Source organism: Argopecten irradians, chromosome 2 (genome assembly GCF_041381155.1).
Source record: "Argopecten irradians isolate NY chromosome 2, Ai_NY, whole genome shotgun sequence".
Taxonomy (NCBI): Eukaryota; Metazoa; Mollusca; class Bivalvia; order Pectinida; family Pectinidae; genus Argopecten; species Argopecten irradians.
The window spans coordinates 27,075,852-27,096,400 of record NC_091135.1 but is presented as its reverse complement, the minus strand read 5'-3'; the positions used below and the strand labels follow the sequence as shown (position 1 = coordinate 27,096,400).

The 20,549-nt window shown below is 37.9% G+C and overlaps 3 protein-coding genes across 4 annotated transcripts; 2 read left to right on the top strand and 1 right to left on the bottom strand.

The window, feature by feature from the left end:
• The first annotated feature begins 2,366 nt into the window (after positions 1-2,366).
• LOC138314989 (peroxisomal carnitine O-octanoyltransferase-like) lies at positions 2,367-17,519 on the top strand. Of its 2 annotated transcripts, none has more exons than XM_069255677.1 (10): positions 2,367-2,554; positions 10,040-10,182; positions 10,378-10,502; positions 11,112-11,293; positions 12,042-12,169; positions 15,215-15,420; positions 15,707-15,820; positions 16,051-16,152; positions 16,855-16,938; positions 17,358-17,519. In XM_069255677.1, the coding sequence occupies exons 1-10, from the start codon at positions 2,430-2,432 to the stop codon at positions 17,502-17,504; spliced, it is 1,356 nt and encodes a 451-aa protein (XP_069111778.1). In that variant the 5' UTR covers positions 2,367-2,429; the 3' UTR covers positions 17,505-17,519. The 2 variants fall into 2 exon arrangements, with proteins under 2 accessions (XP_069111778.1, XP_069111779.1); XM_069255678.1 differs by lacking the exon at positions 2,367-2,554 and adding an exon at positions 3,254-3,525.
• Positions 17,520-18,255: 736 nt separating this feature from the next.
• Positions 18,256-18,753, bottom strand: LOC138316558 (uncharacterized). The gene has a single exon (XM_069258239.1). The coding sequence runs from the start codon at positions 18,751-18,753 to the stop codon at positions 18,256-18,258; it is 498 nt and encodes a 165-aa protein (XP_069114340.1).
• A 452-nt stretch (positions 18,754-19,205) lies between these two features.
• On the top strand, positions 19,206-19,817 carry LOC138316557 (uncharacterized). The gene has a single exon (XM_069258238.1). It carries the CDS (start codon positions 19,206-19,208, stop codon positions 19,815-19,817), a length of 612 nt encoding a protein of 203 aa, XP_069114339.1.
• The last annotated feature ends 732 nt before the right edge of the window (positions 19,818-20,549 follow it).

The following is a 20,549-nucleotide window of genomic DNA, read 5'->3' as shown; positions in this document are numbered from 1 at the left end:
TAATATAAGTTATCTGTCATATGCGAGATATCGCTATTGAAATATTTTCTTGGAAAATGACATATATAGTACATTCATAGTAGAAAAGACAAAGTCTTTATGTTATTCTGTAGCTGTATAACTGGCCATGGTATTACGATTTATTTCTTTGAACAAAAAAATTATGAAGATACTGATCATATAGCTTTCCATAATCCCATAAAACTTTTATGTTTATAGGTATAAAGTATGTTTATACACATATAAACTATGTTTATACACATGATCATACAATTTTGATAACATTTGATTTTCCATGTACTTAATTATTTTGGTTATTTTTAGTTTGCTGATTAAGTATTTCTTTATTGACATGTCTTATAGAGAGTATATACATTTTTACTGTCAAACCAATTTTGCTCTCAAATAATAAAAAGCACGTCCTTGATTACCAAAGTTGGGTAAGTTTGGTTACTAAAACATTTTAATGCAAATATTTAGTCATTCTGTTATGTAATGCAACATGATATAAAAAATGCAATATTTTATATTCTTGTTTTGGTTTATTTGTTGTACAGATTCGTCAATCATTGTCTGCTGCTGTGCATATTCTCTCTCTTTTAACAATTTCATCTTCTCAGTGATTAAAAGAAACAGTGTTTAGATACTGTGTCAGTGATTTGCATGGATACATTACTATGAAATTGCTTAAACACACATATGATGGTGATTTTCTTCGATCCAAAAAGACAGCGTAGGGTTCTAATATGTTACTTTTTTAAGCAGCTTCATTATTGCCAAGATGGTCGTGACATTTGGCTGTGTAGTCATATTTTGGAATGAAGAGCTATAAGAGTTTGTAAACTGCTATGTTCAAGGTCACACAAGTCAAAAAGTGCCTTGGTAATTTGAATTCATGAATGAACGACAGACCAGAAATTATATATTGAGTTATAAATATTTTGGCCTTCTTCCAATGAATAATTTAGATTGTTGATGTAAAGGCTTAATTTAATTTGATAGGTTTAATGTCCTTTTAGTGGCCAGGGTCATTTAAGGAGTGAAATGTGGAATGAAAGATGGAGTACTTGTCAGTACTTGGCATTTAATGCCCCACATGGGATCCAAACTCACAATCCAGAGGTGGAGGGCTTGTGGTAATATGTTGGGACAACTAACCACTTGGCCACTGCACCCCCTGATGTATTTCTGATGTAAAAGGAATACATGTTTGTAGATATATTGACTTATTGTGATTTTTTAATCCATCAAAGGCCCACTACCTTTCCGAAACAGCTTTTAATTCTTAAAATGGAAATGTGAAAGGAGATCGATAATTTGTAGAGTCGCAAAAGTTATTAACTTAACGTTTATAATACATTTATCATCACCTTCTGAACAATTTGATTAAAATAAATAAAATGTTAAGAGGGTCGTTTTAATGGTATGTTTCCTACAGTCGTCCTAAATACTACGCGGTAGCTGAATATCATTGTGCCAAATGACAGAACAACGAAATGAATCCCCACTTCTATCGTATTTCACACAGGAAATCTTGCATACGTTTGGTGTTGTAACCTCATCTTAGGCCATTGATAGATATTTTCTTTTGTTATTCATGTTTTTAAGAAACCTTTAAATTTTTTTTTTTTTTTGAAAGGTAGTGGCGCGGGCCTTGACAGTTCCTGGACACACGTAACATGCTGTATCCAGGAGATATATCGTGATAGGTGACAGCCTCTCTACAACTACCCTACGATGAAGGGCTATCAAGTTTATTCCATTGAGTGACTATGACCTTCATTTGACCATACAGGCCTCATACAGAAGTAAACTAAGCCAGAAAAAGGTTTAAAGATTTCTTTTCGATATATCCATGAGGCAGATCGATCTAGGTGATTCAGAAGGGACTGAATCAGTTGACAGGGTGATGGGTAATTATTTACGTTGTTCAATTTAATGACCTTGAACTTCATCCAAAATGACGGATTATAACTCCTGATAGTGAAGAGGCCCGACCTAATTATCTTTCACGATCATAGCAAATTGGACTAACTAATGGACCATTTGTTTTAACAGCTTGTAACCAGTATGGTAAGTGTTTGAATATTTCTAATATAATGAGTTTCAAATATTTTTGAAAAATATCTAATTTCAATTTCAACAAAATTTTACTATCGGTAAATTGAAAAAAAAATGAAACACTACCTAAGCTTTGAAATTTCTCTCTAGTTAAATTAGACTGATAAAATATTAATGATAATATTTCTTCATTTTACTATTAATTTCAGAAAATAATTCTCAATGGTTCAGCTTTAAAAAAACGACCAGGTATACGTGCGAGTTATCTCCCTTATCTCTATTTTCGGTTTCAACTTGCTACGTAACGTTACATGTAAATGTAGGTCACATCTAAACCATGTCTGATCAGTCGTGTATGACGGGTGACAATGAGCGTTAGGGGGCCGGTTTTCCTAATCAGGTCAGGATGGTTGACGAGATGGCGTCGATTTCCTGTGGATTTGCAGACTAGCAACAAATCGAAAGTGTTTACAAGACTGTGCAGTAGTGCAAGGTAAAGCTAACATAGTTTCCGATATTACAGGAAATGGAGCTACAGGCAGAAAGTAGGTCATTATAGTAAATTATACATAGTCCTAAGTCCAGCCTTCTGATATACAGATTACCAGTTATTTATTGATCATGCTCATTTTAGAGACAGAGCAGGCTTCATAGCAGTAGTATTTTCTAACTGTAACCATGTATATTATGCATCCGTGGATACAGCTAGCTAGGAGTTGGACAGCTAGCTAGGAGTTGGACATATCGACATGCCTATATGGGCTTGCGTAGGTTTTCAAAGATTTAATAATCCCAGAAAGTTTAATTCAAAAATTAAGATTAACTTCAGCTTCCAGAACAATCACATTACATACTCTATGCTTTTAGTTATTTATGAGTTAATTTCATCTTTAGTGACAAGTATTTCTTGACATAGAGTCATGGTAATATAAGTCAACTATCTGTTGGTCATAGCACAGGTGTTCGTTTCTAATATAAGTATAAGTATAATACTGGGTATTATACTTCTACTTATATTAGAAACGAACACCTGTGGTCATAGAAGTCTTCGTCACTCTTCCACTGTGTACAACAGCTAAAAGGAAAATTATGCATGAATTCCGCAACTGACAAAACTCTGTAGAATTATGATGATTTATTATTTATTTATTCATTTTAATGACTTATAGTAAAACTGGAGGCATTAATTGTTACAGAACAGAACAGCTGGTAATAAAGTTGTGTGATGTACATCAAAAGAGCCATATAAGGATACATTGTGGTTGACTGTGACTTTGAAGTTAGGCATCACTCTCTCTGCAATAAGTCTTCAAAGGAAAGTTTTGTTGGCCCGTGATTGATTCAGATTTTCCCCTTTGAGCTGCCTTCAGTTTTATTATGAGATAGTACAGGGGTGTAGAGATCGTAAGTGACCAGAATCCCTGGAGTATGGAGGATTATTAACCTTTGTGAGCTCTAATTTCTGTAAGAGAATAAACTTAAAACATTTTGCAACTCTGATCTAGCAATGACATCATTCAATAGTAAAACATTTCATTGGTAAGCAAATATCTTACCTCTATAGAAAGTTTTAACTGTTGCAAACATTTTCAAATGATTATATATAATATAGACTTTAACAATAATACAGTTTTAATATCTGTGATTTTGACCTCAATTTGAGGTCACCTTCTATAAATGATGAAATTGATCCTCATTTGATTTATTCTCTATAACTAATATAACTATAGAAGCCACCTGACCATAATTGTTAGCATTTTCAGGGACCAAGTTTCAATTAATTTGGCTAAATATATGGTCTTAACTATCATTCAAGATCAAAGGGGAGAGATTGGCTGATTGGCTGAAAATTCCTTGACCTTCATTTTAGATCATAGAATAAAATTTATAAATTGAGAAAGAATTTCTTCTCAATTAAGTATGAGACCAACAGACCTGATATTTGAGCAAAATATATAGCATATGATTGACAAGGTTGTCTGAATTTCAAATAGATGACCTAGAAGTCCTAGTTGTTTTGGCCGCCTTTATTTTGGAGGGAATGTAGATACTTCTTTCACTTCAAATAATAAAGTATACTAGCTTGATCTATGAATATTTGCAAATTACTTAATTATGATAGCAGTTGTATACCTAATATATATAGCTGAGTCCAGGCTACCAACCTCAAGCTGATAAGGATTTTGCAGCTGAATTATAATACTAGATTATCTCCCCCTAGTTTGAAACTTTCACCAAGACAAATGTTAACAATAATTTTAATAATTTTAATATTCAAAGAACCTCAGGGTGGTAAGTCTAGCCTGTCATTAAGTATGTGTCATTCTAACAGGTTTAACTGTTCTAGTTATTAGACAAGTACATACATCTAAATCAGAGTCCAATTCAGTGACCCAGCCCAAGTTCACATATAGGTATGTATAGGTCATCCCGGATAACTTATTAGTACTGAATGTCTGTACATATCGAAAACATAGAGTGACAGAAAACATAGAGTGACATCAACGGTATACATTATTGAACTTAAAAATAACCAACAGAACTTTTTTGATAATGGTATAGGAGATAACTGTCTGGTCTGATTATTAGATCGATACAGGTAGTTGTTAGATAAACTACATCTTTAACATATACATGTACATCACATTATTAGTGACCTTCAGATTATTGATAAGATAGCTGTTATATTAGTAACTGATATGATAAAAGTGTCATATTATGAACTCGTAATACCCAAGTATATATATTTTAACACAGAGAGTTGAATGGAACTTTGACTGTCGGTATGTTTCCTTTTTTATTGAAATTTCTCTGTCCGTCCGTCCGTCCGTCCCGTCCGTCAACATTTCCTTTAAATCGCTACTAGTCATAGAGTTCTGGATGGATTGTAACCAAATTTGGCCACAAACATCCTTGGGGGAAGGGGAACAGAACTTGTATAAATTTTGGCTCTGACCCCCCGGGGGCAGGAGGGGCGGGGCCCAATAGGGGAAATAGAGGTAAATCCTATAAATCGCTACTTGTCCTAGAGTTCTGCATGGATTGTAACCAAATTTGGCCAGAAACATCCTTGGGGGAAGGGGAACAGAACTTGTATAAATTTTGGCTCTGACCCCCCGGGGGGCAGGAGGGGCGGGGCCCAATAGGGGTAATAGAGGTAAATCCTATAAATCGCTACTTGTCCTAGAGTTCTGCATGGATTGTAACCAAATTTGGCCAGAAACATCCTTGGGGGAAGGGGAACAGAACTTGTATAAACTTTGGCTCTGACCCCCTTGGGGCAGGAGGGGCGGGGCCCAATAGGGGTAATAGAGGTAAATCGTATAAATTGCTACTTGTCCTAGAGTTCTGCATGGATTGTAACCAAATTTGGCCACAAACATCCTTGGGGGAAGGGGAACAGAACTTGTATAAATTTTGGCTCTGACCCCCTTGGGGCAGGAGGGGCGGGGCCCAATAGGGGTAATAGAGGTAAATCCTATAAATCGCTACTTGTCCTAGAGTTCTGCATGGATTGTTACCAAATTTGGCCAGAAACATCCTTGGGGGAAGGGGAACAGAACTTGTATAAATTTTGGCTCTGACCCCCAGGGGGCAAGATGGGCGGGGCCCAATAGGGATAATAGAGGTAAATCCTATAAATTGCTACTTGTCCTAGAGTTCTGCATGGATTGTAACCAAATTTGGCCAGAAACATCCTTGGGGGAAGGGGAACAGAACTTGTATAAATTTTGGCTCTGACCCCCTGGGGGCAGGAGGGGCGGGGCCCAATAGGGGTAATAGAGGTAAATCCTATAAATCGCTACTTGTCCTAGAGTTCTGCATGGATTGTAACCAAATTTGGCCAGAAACATCCTTGGGGGAAGAGGAACAGAACTTGTATAAATTTTGGCTCTGACCCCCTGGGGGCAGGAGGGGCGGGCCCAATAGGGGGTAATAGAGGTAAATCCTATAAATCGCTACTTGTCCTAGAGTTCTGCATGGATTGTAACCAAATTTGGCCAGAAACATCCTTGGGGGAAGGGGAACAGAACTTGTATAAATTTTGGCTCTGACCCTCTGGGGGCAGGAGGGGCGGGGCCCAATAGGGGAAATAGAGGTAAATCCTTTAAATCGCTACTTGTCCTAGAGTTCTGCATGGATTGTAACCAAATTTGGCCAGAAACATCCTTGGGGGAAGGGGAACAGAACTTGTATAAATTTTGGCTCTGACCCCCCCGGGGGCAGGAGGGGCGGGGCCCAATAGGGGAAATAGAGGTAAATCCTATAAATTGCTACTTGTCCTAGAGTTCTGCATGGATTGTAACCAAATTTGGCCAGAAACATCCTTGGGGGAAGGGGAACAGAACTTGTATAAATTTTGGCTCTGACCCCCAGGGGGCAGGAGGGGCGGGGCCCAATAGGGGAAATAGAGGTAAATCCTATAAATCGCTACTTGTCCTAGAGTTCTGCATGGATTGTAACCAAATTTGGCCAGAAACATCCTTGGGGGAAGGGGAACAGAACTTGTATAAATTTTGGCTCTGACCCCCTTGGGGCAGGAGGGGCGGGGCCCAATAGGGGTAATAGAGGTAAATCCTATAAATCGTTACTTGTCCTAGAGTTCTGCATGGATTGTAACCAAATTTGGCCAGAAACATCCTTGGGGGAAGGGGAACAGAACTTGTATAAATTTTGGCTCTGACCCCCTGGGGGCAGGAGGAGCGGGGCCCAATAGGGGTAATAGAGGTAAATCCTTTAAATCGCTACTTGTCCTAGAATTCTGCATGGATTGTAACCTAATTTGGCCAGAAACATCCTTGGGGGAAGGGGAACAGAACTTGTATAAATTTTGGCTCTGACCCCCTTGGGGCAGGAGGGGCGGGGCCCAATAGGGGTAATAGAGGTAAATCGTATAAATCGCTACTTGTCCTAGAGTTCTGCATGGATTGTAACCAAATTTGGCCACAAACATCCTTGGGGGAAGGGGAACAGAACTTGTATAAATTTTGGCTCTGACCCCCAGGGGGCAAGATGGGCGGGGCCCAATAGGGGTAATAGAGGTAAATCCTATAAATCGCTACTTGTCCTAGAGTTCTGCATGGATTGTAACCAAATTTGGCCAGAAACATCCTTGGGGGAAGGGGAACAGAACTTGTATAAATTTTGGCTCTGACCCCCTTGGGGCAGGAGGGGCGGGGCCCAATAGGGGTAATAGAGGTAAATCCTATAAATCGTTACTTGTCCTAGAGTTCTGCATGGATTGTAACCAAATTTGGCCAGAAACATCCTTGGGGGAAGGGGAACAGAACTTGTATAAATTTTGGCTCTGACCCCTCGGGGGCAGGAGGGGCGGGGCCCAATAGGGGTAATAGAGGTAAATCCTATAAATCGCTACTTGTCCTAGAGTTCTGCAAGGATTGTAACCAAATTTGGCCAGAAACATCCTTGGGGGAAGAGGAACAGAACTTGTATAAATTTTGGCTCTGACCCCCTGGGGGCAGGAGGGGCGGGGCCCAATAGGGGTAATAGAGGTAAATCGTATAAATCACTACTTGTCCTAGAGTTCTGCATGGATTGTAACCAAATTTGGCCAGAAACATCCTTGGGGGAAGGGGAACAGAACTTGTATAAATTTTGGCTCTGACCCCCTTGGGGCAGGAGGGGCGGGGCCCAATAGGGGAAATAGAGGTAAATCCTATAAATTGTTACTTGTCCTAGAGTTCTGCATGGATTGTAACCAAATTTGGCCAGAAACATCCTTGAGGGAAGGGGAACAGAACTTGTATAAATTTTGGCTCTGACCCCTCGGGGGCAGGAGGGGCGGGGCCCAATAGGGGTAATAGAGGTAAATCCTATAAATCGCTACTTGTCCTAGAGTTCTGCAAGGATTGTAACCAAATTTGGCCAGAAACATCCTTGGGGGAAGAGGAACAGAACTTGTATAAATTTTGGCTCTGACCCCCTGGGGGCAGGAGGGGCGGGGCCCAATAGGGGTAATAGAGGTAAATCGTATAAATCACTACTTGTCCTAGAGTTCTGCATGGATTGTAACCAAATTTGGCCACAAACATCCTTGGGGGAAGGGGAACAGAACTTGTATAAATTTTGGCTCTGATCCCCCGTGGGCAGGAGGGATGGGGCCCAATTGGGGAAATAGAGGTAAATCCTATAAATTGCTACTTGTCCTAGAGTTCTGCATGGATTGTAACCAAATTTGGCCAGAAACATCCTTGGGGAAAGGGGAACAGAACTTGTATAAATTTTGGCATTGACCCCCCCGGGGGCAGGAAGGGCGGGGCCCAATAGGGGAAATAGAGGTAAATCCTAAAAAATTCTACTTGTCTTAGAGTTCTGCATGGATTGTAACCAAATTTGGCCAGAAATATCCTTGGGGTTAACAGAATTCGTATAAATTTTGGCTTTGACCTCCCTGGAGGAGAAAGAGTGGGGCCCAATAGTGGAATTAGAGGTAAATATCCAAATTTCTTCAGAAAAGAAACAATGAACTTATATTCAGAACATTACTTGGCATTACAAACCAGGTGAGCGATACAGGCCCTCTGGGCCTCTTGTTTATTTTATTGAAATTTCTCTGTCATCAAGAAATTATAATTATCAAAATATCAATGATTTAGTGCAGTACAGTAATGACAAGGCTATATGAAAGAAGACAGTAAAAAACTTATTTTTTGTTTCGGGCAGTAATTGGATTAAAAAGTACATTATAAAGAGGAATGTGTTGTACGGTTTTGTTAATTACTAATAATTGCAGTGATTCAGCAGATTTATTAAAAGAGTTCACTTATTATGATGATTATAAATATACCATCTTACCTAATATTGATTTTTAGCAGGATTGTTCTGTGACTCTGACCAACTGTGACCAGGAGTTAAGCTATATATTTTGTGTAGATCAAATTGTAGAGCCTCCATCGAGAGTTTTGAATTTTATATTTGCTGCTTCATTCTCTTGTTCTGTTACAAAATCAGAAAGGACTAGATATGGTAAGGGCCTCTTTTTGGCCCCTAGATCTACCAAATTTCAAATTAAGTATTTAGAAATTAATTTGCTGCGTTTGAAATATTGAATATGCCCCTGATAAAAACTTAATGATATTTTTGTTGACAGAAAGTATGTTTTTCCTATATAACCATGGTAACTTTGTATAAATTATGCAAATTTGAAAATTTGGTCAATTTTGGCATATTTTTGATAGCTTTTCCTTTAAAATCAATAGAGCGCAACCTAGAACACACTTTATATTTTAAGTGAATTAGCAGACACGAAGAATACATCATTTTGAGAAATATAAAGTTTGTTCTAGAATGCGCTCTATGTTAACTAGATGAAAAAACTGCATAAAAAAGGTCAATTTTGATGACATTTTCACATTTTGCTTAATTTATGTACAATAAAAATGGTTGCCATGGCAACTAGAACTGCTATATTACCTAATAGCACTATCAAATATGTCAGGTATGTAGTTAATATTTGAAATGCAAGATTAACATTTTAAATAACAAATTTTGAAAAATAGCGGATTTGGGGGCCACATAATACTCTTACCATACCTAGTCCTTTATGAATTTGGGAAAAAACATACTTTAGTGTTGAGAGTACACCTGATCATACTTTGTTATGTTGTTACCAATTGTTCATGAGGGTGTTAAAACTGGAAAAGCAAGAAGAATGGTATTAAAGGACTTTGATCTGTATAAGACCACTTCTTATAGTTTGGAAGTTCTATCTGGGTGCTACATGTACTAAGTTCTTTCCTGTTACAGATTGTTACAGATTTATATTGAGCATTGTATATATATATTTTCCCCCTGACATCAAATGAGGAGGATACACCATGAGGACTTTTAACATTGACTTTGTCCAGAGTGTCCTAGGTCCATGATGTATTTCGCTGTACTGTCTGTATGGCCAGTATCCTATACTGATTTATTATGGAGGTAGATTATGTAATTTAGTTTCTTGATCACATTATAGCTCAGACAAGATGGCAGCCCGTGTACCTGATCCTGATAAGATGTTTGCATCTGGTGATGAGAAGACATTCCAGTTCCAGAGTAGTCTCCCCTCACTTCCTCTTCCAGACCTACAGAACACACTCAGAAAATACCTTGAATCAGGTACAATATATTATTTTGACATAAATAACTTCTACAGGGTTTTCTGTAGACAACCAAATAAGGTAAAAAAATCATGCATTACTAAATAGAACATTCCTCTAATTGAAGCTCTAGCAATAATACTGGGTTTTAAATGGCCATATATATTTGATTATCTGGTACTGAGTATTTTTGTATGTATTTGTGATTCTGTAGTAAAGCCCCATGTTACACCAGAAGAGTACAGTCATACAGAGTCTATTGTACGACAGTTTGGGTCTGGAATTGGTCAGGAACTTCAGCAAAAACTAAAACTAAAAGCACAGAACTCTAGGAACTGGGTATGTTATATCAAACAGAATAAATTAAATGTCACTTTAATTGTCTACTTGTAGATAATCAAATGTCTTTCTTAGTGGTCTTCACTGTAATATATTTCTTTTCTATTCAAATTGTATGTCCAAGTAAGCTTGGCTGAGAATCATTGCTTTGAAATAGGTTAATAGATAATAATGTTCTATACTAATGAAAGACTTAGAAACTCACTGGCAATTCACTACATTGAAATTATTATTCGTTATGTTTGTTTCAAAATTAAAAATTACAATGCTCCTACTCTACTTAAACATTTATATTCATCAAAATTAATTGAAAACAAATAAAATTAAAATGTGTATTTAAGTATACACCAAAATGGAACCAATTCATGTACCATGATAATGTTTGTGTGGGATTATTGTTTCTATTGGTGATGGAATGATGTTAAATTTTAAAAAGTAAAAGATGATATCCCACACTTTTAATGTCATTTCAGCGTATAAGATTTTTATACAGAGAGTTACGTTCGATCACCACTGGAGATATTAGTCCCGCACAAACGTTATGTTGTATCACATGAATTAGGCCCATTGTTTCTGCCGTTATGTTTGCCTATATCATATTGGTTGCAGATGGAGAAATGGTGGGAGGATGCAGCCTATTTTGAGGGTCGTTATCCGATTGCCCCTCTCGTTAACCTTGCAGGATTGTTTCCCTATGCCTACCATTGTTATCCTCCAAAGGCTGGAACACAGATAGAACGAGCAGGAGTCATTCTCCATTATACACTCAAATTCTGGGAGATGATCAGAAAGTAGGTCATGGTAACCTGTTTTATTATTTAGTCATTGCATATTAACGAGTTATCTGCCCTTGTGGGTATTGATTATAACGATTTTGATTGTGCTATTGAATGTAACAGTATATTTTTCAGAGAAAACAATGTGAATTTTTCTCACAAAATAATGATGTCACCATTGATACATTCTCACCTGTAAGATAACTCTGTAATAAGAAAGACAAAATAGATCAGATAATCTTGTTTGTGTATAAGTTCTATTAAATCACCTGACCTGGTTATGGTGTAATGAAATACAAGCATACACATTTCTTCTAAAAGGTACATAGAAACTTTGTTTAATAAACCTAACTCTGAAAATCCTTCATATAGTTTTTAATCCACCAACATCAGATAGTGGGCTATTCAAATCACTTTTTGCCCATGTTCCGTTGTCTGTCCCTTAACAATTCATGTTATCGCTATTTCTCAGAAAGTACAGAAGGGATTATTCTCAAATTTCATATGTAGGTTCCCCTAGGGCCCTAGTTGTGCATATTGCATTTTGGGATGGATCTGTAAACAAGATGGCCACCAGGCTGCCATCTTGTATTTTGGTAGTTGAAGTTTGATAAGTAGAGAAAAGATCAATCTGTCAATTGTCAGACATAGATCAATCTTTGGTGGGTGCTAAGATCCCTCTGGGATCTTTTGTCTTTATTGCTATAAAATAAGTATCATCTGCTATTGTTGTTTTACTTTGATTGATTTGTTTCTATGTCAGAGAGAGGCTGAAGGCAGAGAAGGATAACAAAGGGAATAGGTTCTGTATGTATCAGTTCAAAAGGGCATTTAGCACCTGTCGTATACCTGGGATAAACAAGGACAAACTGCTCTCCTACTTCCTAACAGGTATACCATATAAGTATACACATTATCCCTAACAGGTATACCATATAAGTATACACATTATCCCTAACAGGTATACCATATAAGTATACACATTATCCCTAACAGGTATACCATATAAGTATACACATCATCCCTAACAGGTATACCATATAAGTATACACATTATCCCTAACAGGTATACCATATAAGTATACACATTATCCCTAACAGGTATACCATATAAGTATACACATTATCCCTAACAGGTATACCATATAAGTATACACATTATCCCTAACAGGTATACCATATAAGTATACACATTATCCCTAACAGATATACCATATAAGTATACACATTATCCCTAACAGATATACCATATAAGTTTTGGAAATATGTCGGAGAAAAAACACGAACAGGAATGTCTATAACCAACGTGGTAAAAGCGGATGGTACACACACCACTAACCACTATGAAACCGCCAATGAGCTGAATAACTACTTTGGATCAGTCTTTAACCCACCAGAAAGTGAAGATCCACCACACTTCCAAATGAGACCATATCAAACAGAACTTCATGATATCGAATTCGACAGGAGTTTAATTGAAAAAACTATAAAGAAATTAAACCCTAATAAATCTCCAGGGCCTGACGTCTTTCATCCTAAACTTCTTGTTGAAACTTCAAATGAAATATCACAACCCTTGGAAATCATATTCAGGAAATCTTTAGACGAAGGGAAAATTCCAGACGAATGGCGAATTGCAAATGTGACTCCTTTATACAAGAGTGGAAACCACAACAAAGTGGAGAACTACCGTCCAATAAGTCTGACTTCAATCCCAGGCAAAATTCTCCAAAGAATCATTAGGGACAAACTCGTAATTCATATGGACGAGAACCATCTCTTCACAGAACATCAACATGGCTTTAGATCTGGTAAATCGTGTACTACCAACCTATTGGAGGTCCTTGAACATTGGGCAGAAGCCATAGATAAAGGGAGTAATGTCGACGCTATTTATATTGACTTCAGTAAAGCTTTTGATAAAGTCCCTCACAAACATCTACTTAAAAAACTAAAGGGTTACGGTATCACTGGAAAAGTACTGAAGTGGATAGAAGACTTCCTATCCAATCTACAGCAACGAGTTGTTATTCATGGTGAAACTTCTGGACTAGTAGATGTGACCAGTGGTGTACCACAAGGTAGTGTCTTAGGTCCTGTTCTATTTCTGATATATATCAATGACCTGCCCGAAGTTGTCCAACATAGCACCATAAAATTATTTGCTGACGACTCTAAAATTTTTAGAAACAATAACAACCCCACCGAGTCTCAAGAACTTCAAGCAGACATAGACAGTGTAGTCATTTGGACTAGAGACTGGAAAATGGCCTTGAACACTAAAAAATGCAAACACCTCAATATAGGCAATCTAGAACAAGACACGCATTATTCCTTCCCACAAAGTGAACAAATAGAGAAGGTACAGTGTGAGAAAGATTTAGGTGTACTTTTCGACAACAAACTTAAATTTAGTCAGCATGTTAGTCAAGCAGTTAATAAAGGAAATCGCATACTGGGTCTAATATTCAGGACATTTGTCTATATAGATATAACTATGTTCTTAACCCTGTACAAAAGCCTAATTAGACCTAACTTAGAATATGCAACCCAGGTTTGGTCTCCACTGCTAAAAAAAGATCAGATCGCTCTCGAAAACGTCCAACGTAGAGCCACTAAAAGAGTTCACTCTATTGAAAATTTACCATACCATTCAAGACTTAAAAAGTTGGGACTTCCCACCTTAGAATATAGACGTAAAAGGAACGATGTGATCGAAGTCTATAAAATTCTGAATGGTATAGATAAACTAGATAAAGATAAGCTATTTACAATGTCTTCAGCTAATACTAGAGGTAATAGTTTAAAACTCTTTAAGAAACAGAGCAGGACTAAAGTCACACAAAGTATATTTAGTCGGCGAGTGGTAGATTCATGGAACTCCCTTCCCAACTTCGTAGTAGAAGCCCCTACTCTGAACTCGTTTAAAAAACCGACTGAACACTCACTGGAATTCAGTACCATGCAAGTTTTACCCCAGTTTTTATATGGCACAACCGGACAACTATTTAGTAAATGAACAAAACGCGCCACAACTAGCTGGAACCAGCTAACTACGGTGTCTAAGAAGAGGTAACAGGTAACAGGTAACAGGTATACACATTATCCCTAACAGGTATACCATATAAGTATACACATTATCCCTAACAGGTATACCATATAAGTATACACATTATCCCTAACAGGTATACCATATAAGTATACACATTATCCCTAACAGGTATACCATATAAGTATACACATTATCCCTAACAGGTATACCATATAAGTATACACATTATCCCTAACAGGTATACCATATAAGTATACACATTATCCCTAACAGGTATACCATATAAGTATACACATTATCCCTAACAGGTATACCATATAAGTATACACATTATCCCTAACAGGTATACGATATAAGTATACACATTATCCCTAACAGGTATACCATATAAGTATACACATTTCCCCAGGTAATAAAGATAATGGATTGCCCATATATTTCTTGTTATCACACATACCTCATATTAGTTCATAATATGGTCGTTTGTCAGATGTAACAACAAAATTTTATAAAAAATTTTGGATGGTTTTTTTTATGTTGCTACTTTTACTTATTCAGACCCTAATGATAACTGATCAATACAGGGGTTTGAGATAAAGAGTAAAGTATGTTTTACTGTGAATTAGTCCCACTTTCCGATGATTATATATAACAAAAATTCACTTCAAAATATGTTGTCACAATCACCAGTGGGACTAATCGATGGCAAGTCGTACTTCTCCCACATCGTTTTGTTATCACGAAATTGATGTATTGATAATTGTAAGGTTATTTCATCAGGTAACTAAAGACTTTTGGTATTTTGTTTCTGATTGTGTAAACTTTAATATTTTGGTAAGTACTGAAAATTGACCTTTATATGATCTTGGTACCTATGGTTATAGACTCGGAAGGAACCTCCCCTGGTCACCTGTCAGTGATGTGTAATGGACATATATTTGTGTTCGACGCTGTGGCTGCTGACGGTGAAATTCTGACCCCACTTGAAATCCAGTCCCAACTACAAAGGATTAGGGATAGATGTGATAATCAACCCGAGGGATTAGGGTTAGGGGCCCTGACAGGGGATGAACGGACATCGTGGGCAAAGGTATGGAAATTTTATAAAAACACTTATGTACTTTTATAACTGTAATAACTGTATATATGGATATCTTCATGTGTGGCTGATTTTGTGGTGTGATAATTAATTTCCATGCTGTACGACACAAACCAAATTTTGATTAGAGGCTCAATTGATATATTGGTATTGAAAAAAAAATTTTGGGCTCAAAATAATGATTTCAAAATCAATACCAATCTGCAGGGGAGATAACTCTGTAATAAGTAAAGAGAAAACACTACCTTGTTGTATATTTTTATATGTTATTTTTCAGACACGAAGTCAACTGCTTGCTCTCCATCCTGATAACTTTAAAAATCTTGAACTAATTCAGTCTAGTATCATCAATGTCGCCCTTGACGACAACCAGCCACAGGACAACTCAGAGGTAAGTGCGATAGTTTCACCATCATGGGTACTATTTACTTTTAAATTAAGTGATCCTGCTTGTCATCATTTGACAATTTGTTTAAGACTAAGTTTGCAGAATATGAGAAAATTAAAAAAAAAAAAAACAGTTGTGGGTATATGTGTAAATGTTAGGAAAATTTTGTTTTTTATTCTGAAATTGTCATTCAATAAAAGCTAATTTTACCATTTTTCGCCCTATTGTTCCAGCTGTTCCACACGACACTTGCTGCCAATCCTGCTAACCGCTGGTTTGACAAGAGTAATACTTATATCTTCTATGAAAATGGCCTGGGAGCTGCTAACTGTGATGTAGGTATATGAGATGAGTTATCTCCCCTTCAATAAATGTCATGCTCACATATTTTTAAACTCATTTTTTGGTACATTGTACATGTAGCTCATCTGCAATGACAAAAATATTTGCTTCTTGTGTTTAAACAGAATTTAATGACATAAGCATTTATATAGTAACAATAATGTAACTTGTGTCAGTTTTATTACATGTAAAGGCTCAGCTATCATTACATAGTTCAATTTTGCTTGAGATGACAATGTAATGATTTAATGTAGAATCTATAGACAATAGAGTCCTAAAGTGAATTCTGAGTATTGAAGAGAATTATCGTTAGTAAATTGAATTATGAGGATTAATTTGAATATGTTTTTTTATGTTATGGAGATATAACACAAAAATATTAGTGTACTCTCATCATAAACCACTTCACAGTACACCATATTTTTCTTATATCTCCATAATATAAAAATCTATTCAAGTTACTATAAACCAACTTCCTTTTGCGCTATTTAATTTTGCGATATACATTTCAAAATAAGTTCGCAAAGATTAATATTTGCGGATTTAACAATTGAATTATAATTTATATCAATAAATATGATGTAGATATTAATTCACGGAGATGAACTTTCGTGAATTAAAGTTGATCGCCAAATTCGCAAAAGAATAAAAGTTGGTTTACAGTAATTCTTTTAAAAATATTGATTATGTTTCAGCATGCACCATGTGATGGTATGATGTTTGTTACCATGCTGTTGTATACTGACCTTCATATCATGAGATGTCAAGGACAATGGAAGGTAAGAGGTCAATCAAGGTCATTTAAAGATCACAGTTTTATCAAATTTTTGACATAATGGTATAACTAAAGCATGAAAAGTGATGCAGGACCATTGAGTACATGGAAGTTCTATTATGATGATGGAGGTTATTTATAGAGACATAAAGATGAATGAAGACTTATATAGTAAATAACATTCTTCACTTCATTGTTTAAGGTTAATCATATGACCAATTGGTAGGTAAAGCATTCCATATGACCAATATGTATTGTGATGTTACAACAATTGTTCCATGTGCAGTTCAAAAAAATATTTCAGCATTAAAAGAACTACGGTAAATTTTAAATTTTTACCTATGTGAATACAGTCAATGATTTCATATAAATATATTTTAACAATACAATTTTAACAAAAAACCTATTTTTGTTATATTTCAGGGATCCAAGGAGATCCGTGACCACCCTGAGCCTGTGGAGCTAGAGTTCAGAGTGAATGACGATATACGGTGTGCCATAGAACATGCCAAACTAGTCTTTAAAACATCAGTAAGCACTTTGTTCTATTTTGCTACTTTTTTCAATTGAACATAATCATATTATGCAAAATGATGAATTTATGACCGTAGGAATTATTATAGATGCCTTGGAGATCAATGAAAAATATTTCAATGATTTTATTGGTTTATAAAACTAGTGCCTATATCTACAATCAACGGAAATGGAGAACGGAAAATGGAGATATTTTAACTGTTACCTCTTCATTAAGGAGTTTTAATGTCATTTGTTCTTGAAATTATTTTGATTACCTATATACAGCTGTGGTGTTATATTGCAACACCGCTGACATCCTCAGCTGAAGCCATCCCTCATCGTGTGTTTCGACCCCTTACTCAGTACACTCTCAGGATGGGGGGTCCACAGTGGTGATCAGTCACTGCGCGTCGGTGGTGGGTGTCCAGCTACTGGTGTCTTTCCTCATCCACACCCAGCATGAAGCTCGTTCTGCTGCCTTGGCCATCCTCTGCACTGCTGCCCTTCTAGTCCTGCCCGCCAACCCTAGTGCAGATAGCATTCTCCATACAGACTGTGCAGGGAAGCCTCTGCAACCGATCTCAACAGGGTAGCTCCATGTCTGCCAGCCCTGTTCCCTACATTCCAGCAGCAGTGCCTCTTACTTTGTTCTCTTTCTTTCGTGGGCTTCACTGCACCTTTCCTCCCATGGAACTGTAAGCTCAATGATGATGATCTACAGCCAGTCTCCAGTCCCCTGCCTGGCTGATGATTCCGGTTGATTTCTCAGATCTTGACGTTCTTCTTTCCCCTTCCCTCACAAACCTTATCTGTGTATGAATGGACCTTGGTTGATTGGACCTGTGTTCTTGCGTTCTTTCTCTAAAATATCTGCCAGCTCCCTTAGGACTTCGTTGTGGCGCCATGTATATCTTCCCTGTGCTAAGGCCACATGACAGGAGGTGAGTATATGTTGGAGAGTTCCTCTCTGCACACACAGAGGGCAGTCTGGTGTTTCTGCAAGGTCCCATCTATGGAGATTTGCTGGTGTTGGTAGTACATCATACACAGAACGGAGGAAAAATTGCAGTTGGAATTGCGGATACTTCCAGATCTCTGTCCATGATAGTACACGTGGTTCTGTGTCCCACCTTGTCCAGGCCCCCTGGACGCCCAGTTCCACTGCTTTAGTCTGTCTTCTTTCTTCTTCACCACTTCTTATCTCCTTCTGTACCAATGTTCGCCTCTCTACGACATCTGCTTTCTTCCAGAGAGTGGTTTTAGATGCTCCAAGGCCCTGCCTCCCGACAGCGGTTGTCCCCATGATGTCTTTGTGTCGCAACCGGCTCTCTGCTTCGCTGACTGCCTTGGAAGCTGACCACTTCCTGCCAGTGCGTACTTCTACGCCTGCTAACCGCACCTTGTCATCCTTGGACTATTTTAAGGTCATGATGAGCCTTGCCTTGCCCGTCTTGAACTCTTCAACTACTGAAGAGAGAGGAAGTTGGAGCTTTGCCGTCCTGCTGTATAAGCCTACTGCAGTAAAGCTTGGAGGTACTTCCAACCACTTCCTTAGCTGTCGATTGATGGATCGCTCCATCCTCTCCACTGTTGCCGTTGTGATCTCATAGAGCATCAGGGGGCCCCGATCTCTGCTCCTCACTAGGATCGGGCATCTGTGTCGCACATCCAAAATAAACGGCTTTAAAAAATAATACTAGGCGTGGCAAGAGACCATGCTGATACATCCATGCTTTGAACGCTGCTGGTGCACGTATGCCGCCAATGCTGATTGGCAAAGGGAAGACGTCAAAGTCATTGTTTGGATATAATACAAAGGAGGCCTCCGAAGGTACTATCTGGTCATTTCAGGACCGTGCCTGGATGAACAATAGCATATGGGAACAATGGTTTGGTGAGGTCTTCCTGGCAAATTGCGGTGCAGATCGGCCCCAACTTCTTCTTTTAGATGGACATGGTTCCCACGAAACTTTGGGCCTCCTGAAGATGGCAGAGGAGGAAAACATTCACATCATGGCATTGCCACCTCACACAACTCATTATCTGCAACCCTTGGACAGGACAGTGTTTGCACCGTTCAATAAGGCCTATAATTTGGCCTGTTCAGACTTTATGTCTGCGGATCCATGTAATATGGGAAACAAATGGACATTTCCGGGGCTATTCAAAGTCGCGTGGGAAAAGGGTGTATCTCGCGAAAATGTCGTCAGTGGGTTTAAGTCGTGCTGGATATATCCATTGGATATATCCGCGATTCCAGAGTGTGCGTACGAGCCGTCGACTGTCACCGACAAACCGGCGGTACCCAAACCGGCAGCGCAACCAGAATTCGAAACATCTGTCTACAATGACGCCAACAAAGTTTAACGGACCAGGTGGTGGATCCCGTCCCTTTGCTTCCGCTGGTGTCTCTTCCACCGGAGGATCCGGTCGACTTTACCATACATGAAGACGAAACAATCGCGGCGGTAGAGTCTATCCTACCTTTCAGCAATGCTACAATAACTTCGCCGCACTCGGACGTCTCCCTGGAGAATCCAGCTGACTTACTCCAACTCATCAACGAAGGAACTGTAGACATAATTGCAACTGCTGATGAAAATGGAACCGCCACGGTTCTTTTTTCGCTGTGGAACTCCGAAATATCGGACATATTTCCGCCGAAATCGGAACTAAAATCCATTGAAACACAAAAGCCAAAAAAACGTCCCGCTCTAACAACACACAGGCTATTGACACATGCAAATGTGATCAGAATGAAAGAGGAGGCAGAATACAAAAAAATGGAAAAGTTGAAGAAAGTTCAGGAAAGCAAAGAGAGAAAGGAAATGAAATTGTCGAAAAAATCAATAAACTAATAAATTCAAATCTTACGAGAACAAACAATCGGAATTGTTTCTTTTAATTCAACCACATCAATCAAAATACAGCAATTTTATAGAGCCTTGCAAAGATCGAAATCATGGTTACGCATGTAGATTCTACACTCATTCAAATAGTTAACAATCCTATTAGAAGCGTAAATGGGTATATCAGGAAAATACAGCCTATGCAATGCATCTCTTTATATCAAAAGTATACGTCAAACCCAGAATGATT